Source organism: Eleutherodactylus coqui, chromosome 1, assembly GCF_035609145.1.
Source record: "Eleutherodactylus coqui strain aEleCoq1 chromosome 1, aEleCoq1.hap1, whole genome shotgun sequence".
In the NCBI taxonomy this organism is placed as follows: domain Eukaryota; kingdom Metazoa; phylum Chordata; class Amphibia; order Anura; family Eleutherodactylidae; genus Eleutherodactylus; species Eleutherodactylus coqui.
In genome coordinates, this window is record NC_089837.1 from 443591738 (window position 1) to 443601361 (window position 9624).

At 43.0% G+C, this 9624-nt stretch overlaps 1 protein-coding gene across 1 annotated transcript in view; it reads left to right on the plus strand.

Moving 5' to 3' along the window:
* Nucleotides 1-3638, plus strand: part of LOC136612772 (probable tRNA methyltransferase 9B) — a 40257-nt gene extending 36619 nt beyond the window's left edge. The window contains exon 4 of the mRNA XM_066593430.1: nt 2547-3638. Coding sequence (XP_066449527.1) covers nt 2547-3511 — 965 coding nt within the window. The 3' untranslated portion in view covers nt 3512-3638. The remainder of the gene's footprint in view (nt 1-2546) is intronic.
* The last annotated feature ends 5986 nt before the right edge of the window (nt 3639-9624 follow it).

Consider the following 9624-nt stretch of genomic DNA (forward strand, 5'->3'; position numbering starts at 1 on the left):
GCTTGCAGTTACAAGCGCCGACCACTACACAGAGGTCGCAGCAGGCTTCCGCTGCCTCTGCTCCAATCTCTGTGTATTTGCATCTCTGTCAGTGGGTACACAATCAGCTGATTGGTCAGGGTCTCGAGTGACGTATTTCAGCCAAACAACTATTGATGAGCTAGCCTGAGGATAGGTCATCAATAGTATTCTCCCTAGAAAACCCCTCAAAGTGTATATGAGAATTCTAATTTGAACAACCCTTTAAAGAGGACCTGTCATGTTTTCTTATCAGTGAGGGTTGACTGCATAGCTTTCAAGCTGTGACCCCACTATCTCCAATTATATATATTTTTTAACCCCCCCCCCCCCCCCCCCATTCAAGCTCTTCTTAGATACAGCTTCTGGTGCTGTGAATGTGTCAAGTAGCCGGTTCCCACTGCTCACTGGCAATGGGTCACGTCAGACTTGATTGCCAGTGAGTGCTGGGGACTGCTCAATTGTCACATTCACAGTGCTGATGGCTGAATCTAGAAGAACTTCTACGGGAATGAGTATGAACTAAAGACGTTGTTGGACTCAGAGGGCAAAGCTATGTAGCTAACACTGTTGACAGAAGTACATGACAGGTCCTCTTTAGAAACTATGCACCTGTGTTAGGGCTCATTCATGCTTGAGTACTCTCATCAGTATTTTTAAGGTCAAACCAGGACTGGAAAATAGAAAAGGATGCAAATCTGTCTATCATACCTTATCTCTGTTTATGTGTTGGACTCACTCCTGCTTGTGGCTTAAGGCCAATTTACACAAAACGATTACCAAACGAACAAATTTGAGTGATAATCATTTAGTGTGAATGGAAAAAAACTGCTCACTTGTCGTTCGTGGTTGTTTAACCCCTTAGTGACGGCCCAATAGCGTTTTTACGTCCTGCCGTTGCAGGACATGTATGGAGGGAGATAGCGCCGCTATCTCCCTCCATACAGTGCAGGCGTCAGCTGTTTATTACAGCTGACACCTACGGGCAATAGCCGAGATCGGCCAGTCAATTTTGACAGCGGCATTTAAATCCCCCTGAACGATGTTCGGGGGTTCCATACGGCCCCCCTGCTGTGAGATCGGGGGAGCCGTGCAGGTGTCATGGCAGCTGGGGGCCTTCTGAAAGGCCCCAGGGCTGTCATAGCAGAATGCCTATCAAGCCATCCCCGTGGAGTGGCTTGATAAACTGCCTGTCAAAAAGCAGTATGACGTAATTCTATGCAGGAGCGATCAAAGCATCGCTGGTTGTAGTCCTCTAGGAGGACTAAAAGAAAGTATAAAAATAAGAACAAAAAAGTTTTACTAATTATTAAATTTAAAAAAAAAAAAAGTTAAAAAAAAAACCCTTTTGCCATATTTGCAATAAAAAAATTAAAATATTAAACCAAAAATACGTGTTTGGTATTGCTGCGTCCGTAAAAGTCCAATCTATCAAATTCATGCATTATTTTACCCGCATGGTGAACGTGGTATGAAAAAAAAAAAAAAAGAACGCCAGAAATGCACTTTTTTGGTCACCCTATCTCCAAGAAAAAATGTAATAAAAAGCGATCAAAAAAATCAATTGTTTGCAAAAATGATACCAATGGAAACGACAGGACGTACAGCACAAAATGAGCCATCACATAACTATGTCGACGGAAAAATAAAAAAGTTCTTGTGCACAGAAAATGGACACAAAAAATAATTTAAAAAATGTAAATATTTTAAAAAAATAATACAAGTACTAGAGCAAAAAAAACTATACAAGTTTGGTATTGTAGTAATTGTACTGACCCATAGAATACAGTTATCAGGTCATTTTTGTTGCAGTTTGTGCGCTGTAGAAACAGGACGCAATGAAAGATGGTTGGATGTCGTTTTTTTCCATTTCTCTCAACTTAGATTTTTTTAAAAGTTTTTCAGTACATTATATGGTATAATAAATAGTACCATTGAAAACTACAACTCGTCCCGCAAAAAACAAGCCCTCATACAGCGATGTCGATGGATAAATAAAAGGAGTTACGATTTTTTAGAAGGGAGGAGGAAAAAACAAAAATGGACAAAAGCAAAAAAGCTTCGTCACTAAGGGGTTAAGCTATCTTTTCCATCAGCCTAAAAAGCCTTGTTGGCTCACTGGCTTCTCGTCCCATGTAAATGCTCCCCGGTCAGCGCTTCACATAGGAGGTGAGGCGCTGAGTGAAAAGTGGACAAGAAGTACGCAAGTGTTTCTATTTAAATGCTCTGTACGAGCACTGACCACCTTGGTGGTAATGTCAGGGCTCCTGCAGCCATTTAAAAGACTGTTGGCCGTGGAAAAGGGCCTTTAGAAATACTGACCAAAATATGCAAGTGTGAATGTGGCCTTGGTTGAACATTACGTTCCAAAGGTTAGAAACCTGTATTGATAAACATTTTTTAGACTCACTGACAGTAAGCAGAGATATTAAAAAGTTGAAACATTGAACATCAAAACCTATTAGAACATTATTCTTCTTTGCCTTTAAACTATGAAAAACTCTAACCTTCCTTTTTTGTTTCTACAGTGATCCACCATTTTTCAACCAAGGAGCGCCGTGTTCTAGCTCTTAAAGAGATGACTCGGATATTAAAAGTTGGTGGGCAGATGATGATATATGTATGGGCAATGGAACAAAAAAGACGGAAGTTTGAGAAGCAAGATTTACTAATACCTTGGAACATAGAGCCCAATACAAAAAACCTCTCCGACAAAATGCGAAACTCTTTGCAACCACACCTCTCCTTGAATCAGCACTTCAACAATGTCCATCCCTCCACAAAGGAAAGGACGAAAAGTTCTTTGTCTCTAGACAATCAGCCATCATTATATCAGAATGGACTTTATAAGTCTAAGTTCTTGGCACGTTCCTTAGATTCCGTATTGAATGTCACTCTTGACTCTGGAGAGGGTGAGCGAGATCATGGAAGCATATTTCGTAGACTGTATAATCTCTGTATCAACATTAAAAGAGGTAGAAATACATTTTCCTCCAAGACTTTGCCTTTCTTTAGGAACATTGGAGATTTTGCTCCAAATCATATGCAAAACTTTGAGAACAATACCAACACGGTTGTGGAATTGTTGAGCCCACCAATCACGAATATGACTTTTTGGAAGTCTGCAACTGTAGAACTTGGCAACGATTTCAATGTAGTTCCTCTACCTGGTCTGGGATCTACATACATGGAATCGAACACTGGAAAACGTAATTTTACTATAAATTCTGCAAATCCTAGTGAAAATAAAACTAGGAACAAGGGAGACAAATCCCTAATGAACTGTAGGTCTGACTATGAGAGCGTTCCAACAGATCATCAGCTCCTGCAAGGTGTAAATAATGGTTGTCTACGTTACTATCACATTTTTAAGCAGGGCGAGCTCAGTGACCTAATAGAACAATGCATTCCCGAGCTTCGTGTGGTGCAGACTTTCTTCGATCATTCCAATTGGTGTGTTATTGCAGAAAAGATTCAACTTCCGAAGGTGTAACTTGTTGCTGACAACACTGGCTAATTATGTTAGCATTCTTTCTAAGGCGTGATAAGTTTTAATTATCATAGAATTAAGTAGTGATATTCTGCACATTTTACATTGTATGTTATAGTTTCTATTTATTGGTTGCAGTTTTATAATTTTTTTAAAAATAAATATCATCTGAAAACAGCTCATAGGATTGTGAAACTGGTGAAGAATACGGGCATTGGTCCAACAAATCTATAATCGGTAGTCTATGTACACTCATTCTGTGGAACAGCTTTTTATAGCATTTATACCAGTCACAAATGGGCTTTCAGTGGAGAGATTGCATCAATTCTGGATTATCTGGTTTATTATGACCTTAGCTCAGAGATGGATCCAGGGTTTGTGTGTGTGGGGGGGCGGTGACAAGCTTTCAAGGGCTCATTCTGGGCTCATTCACATGGGCATTTTGTCACTGCGTATTACGAATGTGTATTTCCTGTGCGTAATACATATTGAATGGAGGCAATGAAAGTCTATAAACACTCATGCTTCTATTCACACCTGTGTCGGAAGTGCGAGGGAACACTGCTTATAAAATACGGAGTTTCATACGTAGCCCTTGAAGGGCTGCATATTGAAACGCTGCCTCTTCACAATGCCTGTGAATGAACAGCGTTTATTACGCAGCCCCAGGGAATTAAAAAAAAAAAAAAAGTCACACTGCGCATGTCCGTGACATCATAATCCCGGGCATGTACAGTGCCAATCGCAGCCCTTATGTGGTCTCTGTTGGCAGAGTGAATGGGCTGCGATGAGTAAGAGACTCGCAGCGTTATACTCATACACCCACGTTAATAAGCCCTATTGGGAACAAATGTTCGTCCGATCTGTTCAGCCAATCATTGTCCAGTGTAAACGTGTCAGCCATCAGTGATCAAATAAGCGCACACTCATTTGTCTGGTGATTGCACCAAAAATCATTACGTAGTCTGATGGAATTCTGAAAACTACACAGTGACAGATTGCCAACAATAATGGGTCTGTACAGGGGGCAAATACATCTGTGACAGTATGTTGGAGATGACTTTTATAACAGAGGGTTTTGATACAGCTGCTCAGACATCTCTGCTTGGTGCCACTTTCATTTTTGTTCTCTGTCTGGGTCCAGACCGCCATGAAGACTTCTTCCAACCACATCTCATCTCTGCACAAAAACTCACTATGCTGCTGCTACCCCTTAGTGCAATTTGCACAGTAATAGTGCCCATAACAATGTCTTCTTTATGCTCCAACATTAGTACTCCCAACATTCTATTCTCTGTGTATTGTGCGTGCTTGCAGTTACAAGCGCCAGCCACAACATAGGAGGTCGGTGCAAATCCAACCTCTGTGTTATCGCGGTGCTGATAGCATGCGCCAGCTCAGCTGATCGGTCAGTGTCCCGAGCGGCAGACCCCAGCCGATCAACTATTGATGAACTATCCTGATGATAGGTCATCAATAGTATTTTACTGGAGTATGAAACAAGTAATGAAACTTGTGCTGAAACATTGGGCATTAATTAGTTGAACTGTGAAATATTAGAAACCTGTTTAACGTGAAATTTATCCGTTTACAAGACAGTAAACATGCTGATGGCACTATTTTAGTGTTGTGCCTGCATGTAACTGCTTTGTAATGTCAATTTCACACATGGGAGCGATAACTGCATTTTTTCCCCACCACAAACCTGCACCCTCCCTACGGTTTTTGGCACATGCAAAAGGCAGTAAGTGGGTAGTCTGCACTATTATAAACTATTCAAATCTTCTTTAAGGGCTCCTACCCACTAGCGATATTTTTTCTTGCGATGCCTGAGCGAGTGAAAACGTATGATTATGAAAACAGTGATTTTCAATGGTTTCATACTCACTTTGGATGTTTTCACTGAAGCCTCGCAGCGCTAAGAAAAATCTGCGCTATCGCCCATCACCCTCAATGGGGGGGCGGCGGCAGCAGCGCCACCCCCATTGAAAACATAGGGAGTATATTGCGCTTCCCTGCCACAGCTGTGACAGCTATAGCAGGGGATTATCCCATCCCCATGGGGACCGCAGGGATGAAGGAATCCTCTGCCACAGCTGTTGCAGAGGTCTGCAATGTTATACCATTGCTTTCAATGGGGCAACCACTGCAGCGATGATTTTTGGGGAAGGGCCTGAAATATAAGCCCTTCCCTAAAAATCAGCCCTAGCCGTAAAAAAAAAAAAAAAAAAAAAAATTTACTCACCCAGAAGAGCTATCCGGCTCTTCTCTCCGGCCCTATCAGTCGTCTTCTGGAGGCCGTGGATTGAATGACAGCTGAGTGCTGACTGTGATTGGTCACAGCACTCAGCCATTCATTGAATTCAAAACATATCGCTAGTGGGTAGGAGCCCTTAGGCTGCTCTCACACATCCATTTTGTACCACAGCATTTTGAACACCGTGCTAATCGCAGTATAACACTCCCATTGACTTCAAAGAACCTCGAAGACATGTGCTTGAACATGGCACTTTCTAGCACTGTCTGATCTATTTTGCGACGTTTAGTGCACCTCATCACCCATTACAACGATGGTGTGCGCTAAAACCTGCTGCCGAAGACAGTACCCTGCATTCGAAAACGGCGGTGAAATCGCAGCGTTTTGCTGACGGCATGTGCGAGAGTGGCCTAATATGCATTTGTTTAGGATAAAGCTAAAGAATTATAGGGGCTTTCTGGGGACATGCAGGCGATTTACTCTGTATTGCGATTTGGAAACTTACAGCACTGAGACTCACATGTGGAGAATGCTAAATGTACGCCTGTTTGCACAGGCATATAAATAGTTTACAAATCATCGAGTTCACACGCAACGATGTGCAAACAACTATTTTTATGCCTGCATAAAATGAACAAGAAGCAAACTAATTTTCAATCACTGGCTGTATTTACACTGACTATCATTCAAATTCGCACGATCCAAAGATTTTTTTTGAACGATAGTCATTTCTGTAGAAGGGGCCCTGAACCACCGATTATACAAGATGGCTGGAGAAGAATGCTGTAGTATTGGTTTAACGCCTGGGTGAGTTCTCTTATTCCCCTAAGGCTTCTTTCACATGAGCGCATATCGGCCGGGCAGCCCAATATAGCGCTGGGCGTTTTTATGTTGGGCCCAAAAGATAGTCCTGGAACTATCTTTTGGGCCGGGAATACATCGGCCGCTGCCATGGGCTCCTATGGGAGCCCATGGCAGCGGCTGTAGGTGGAGGGAGTTTAGCAGCTCGTAGACTGGCGATAAACTTTCCTGTGATGCGAGAATGAGTGAAAACGCATGATTATGAAACCAATGGTTTGCAATGTTTTCATTCCCATTTGCAATGTTTTCACTGAAGGCTCGCAGCCCTAAGAAAAAGCTATCGTCCGTTGTTTTCAATGAGGCCCGCGGGAATAAAGAAAGCCCCTGCCACAGCTGTGGCAGAGGTCCACGATGCTATCCCATTGATTTCAATGGGGCCGGCAACAGCCGAAGGCAACCCCTGCAGCGATGCTTTTCCCAGTGCTCAGGCATTTATTGAATGGCTGAGCGCTGCCTCTGACTGGTTACAGCGCTCAGCCAAAAAGAGGAAGCGCTTTCTAGAGGCGGGGATTTTTCAATTCACAGCCACCAGAAGACAGCTAAAGACTGACTGGGACGGAGAGAAAGCCAGGCTGCTCTTCTAGGTGATTTTTTTTTTTTTTACAGCTAGGGATGATTCTCGGGGTAGGGTATATTACAAGCACACCCCCCCCCACCCAAAAAAAAAATAAATCATCGCTGCAGGGAATGCCTTCATCCCTTTGCTTTCAATGGGGAGACAGCAACGCCTGGTCCCATTGAAAGCAATGGGATAGCATCACAGACCTCTGCTGATTCCCTCATCCCCTGCCATAATTGTCACAGCTGTCAAGGGAACACGATGTACTCTCTATGTTTCCAATTGGGCTGATGCTACTGCTGCCCCCATTGAAAACCATGTACGATAGAGCCGTAAAGCCTCATTCCACTGTTACCCTAATGTGTGACTGCACTTTGCACAAAACTCCCCATCTCTTCCATGTCCTATGTTACCAACGTTTTATTTAAAACAGATAAACATATTCCATTTTCTCTGACTGTAGAGCTTTTTATTCATGTCTGCACATGACATGTTCTGTAACCCACGCAAGGGTCATTCTGCAGGGAGGGGGAGCAGAAAGTCACAGCTGATCACATATGATGGAATGATGGATCCTGCGGAATCTACATATAGCTGTCACCTCTCAGTGTAAGACCGCTTTCACACAGGAGACAAAATCGTGCAATTTTCCGATGATGTGACAGCGCTACAAATCGCATGTATGTGAAGCCCGTGCTTTCCAATGGGTTCCTTCACACTAGCGATGTTTTGTAGGCTGCTACATTGCAAGAAAAAAAACGTAGCATGCTCTATACAGTTGGGATTTGCAATGTTCTGTAACCCTTGTTTCCCTATGGAGCCTTCCCTTGTGTTGCATCGCAAGAAAACACGGTTTTTGTGTGATGCAACTTTTACAGGAGAAAGTCCTACTGTTTCACCTAAAATAAGCCCTAGCTGCATTAAGAACTATATAAAAAAACAACCCAATACTTCACCTAACAGACGCTGTCCGTTCCGCTGCACTTCTCCAACCCTCCGGCACATTTATCTGCAGTCTTCAGCCAGTGCTTCCTGGTCAGGGGGTTAAAAAAATAAATAAAAAAATCCCACCTCCAGGAAGTGCTGGCTCTGATTGATTCACCAGGCAGGCGACGTAGTGATTGGCTGAGCTGTGGCGCTTAAAAACCAATCACAGCCATTACATTTTATTTTTTTTTATGCAGCTTAGGCTTATTTTGAGGGTAAGGCTTATATTTCAAGTTCCTGGCAAAAGAGCGCTACAAAGTCGTGCGATATCGCGGTCACCCATTTGAGAGACCTAATTCGACCTGTGATGTTCGTGTGATGACTCCTTTCAGGCTGTCTGCTCAGTGTGAAAAACGCAGCATTTTAGGAGGTTTTTATATTGACAAAGTTAAAACACGAACAAAAATCTAAAATTCTTAAAATAAGTTGGCCACAAAAGGTGTTTTATATAATTGGTCATGTTCTGATAACACACTCCCTTTACATTGCAGAGCTGCTCCAGTCTTCAGTGTCTTGGTTTGCTCCTTCATACCTATTTTTTTGACACACACACACACACACACACACACACACACACACACACACACACACACACCTTTGTTTCTTATATAAATTAGCTTCTCATTCAGGGCACAAAAGTATTAGGACTCTAGCATAAACCAGCGATTCCGGACGGAAAAGATAGGTCTTGCCCTAGCTTTTGGCCGCGGTCAGCCAGCAGCTCCCATAGAAGTCTACGGCTGCTGGCAAGAGAAAGAGGAGGCGTTTAGCACAACTAGCGCTGCTAAACTCCCTTTGCCGGCAGCTCCCATAGGCTTCTATGGGAGCTTCTAGTGCTGCAATCAGCCGGCAAAGGGATAGGAAGAGAATTTAGCAGCACTAAACTCTCCCCCTGGCCGACGAAATCCCGGGCTGCTGAGTATATACGGCTTCCCTGGCAGTGTGAATGGGCGAGAAAACGTGAGATTTATCTTCGACTTGCTCATGGCTTTCCCTTGTTCACGCAATTTTCAGCCACGATGCGGACGGCCGAAAATCGCAAAGCCCTTATGGAAAAATTTGTCCCTCGGCAAGGTGTAGGTCCTACTCAAATCTGATCGAACAGGGCAAAATAATTGATGAATTAAAAAAATGAAATCAGTTGTTAGGGAGCTTTTAGACTGGATGATTCTCACTTGCACGATCGAACCACGAGTGACATCACCACTAGCTCATTCGCTTTCAAGCAGCCTGTTTAGACAGGCAGATTCATCATAAACTCACACAACAAGAATTGTTCAGTGTATAAAGGGAGCGAGCCAATGAGGATTTTCTTATGCCTGCATAAAATAAACGATGAGCAAGTAGTAAACAATTCTCGTTGGCTCACGTTTAGACCGACCAATTATCGTCCACCAACTCTTTTGCACATTTTTTTTGAACGATAATCGTTTTGTCTGAAAGCTCCTTACC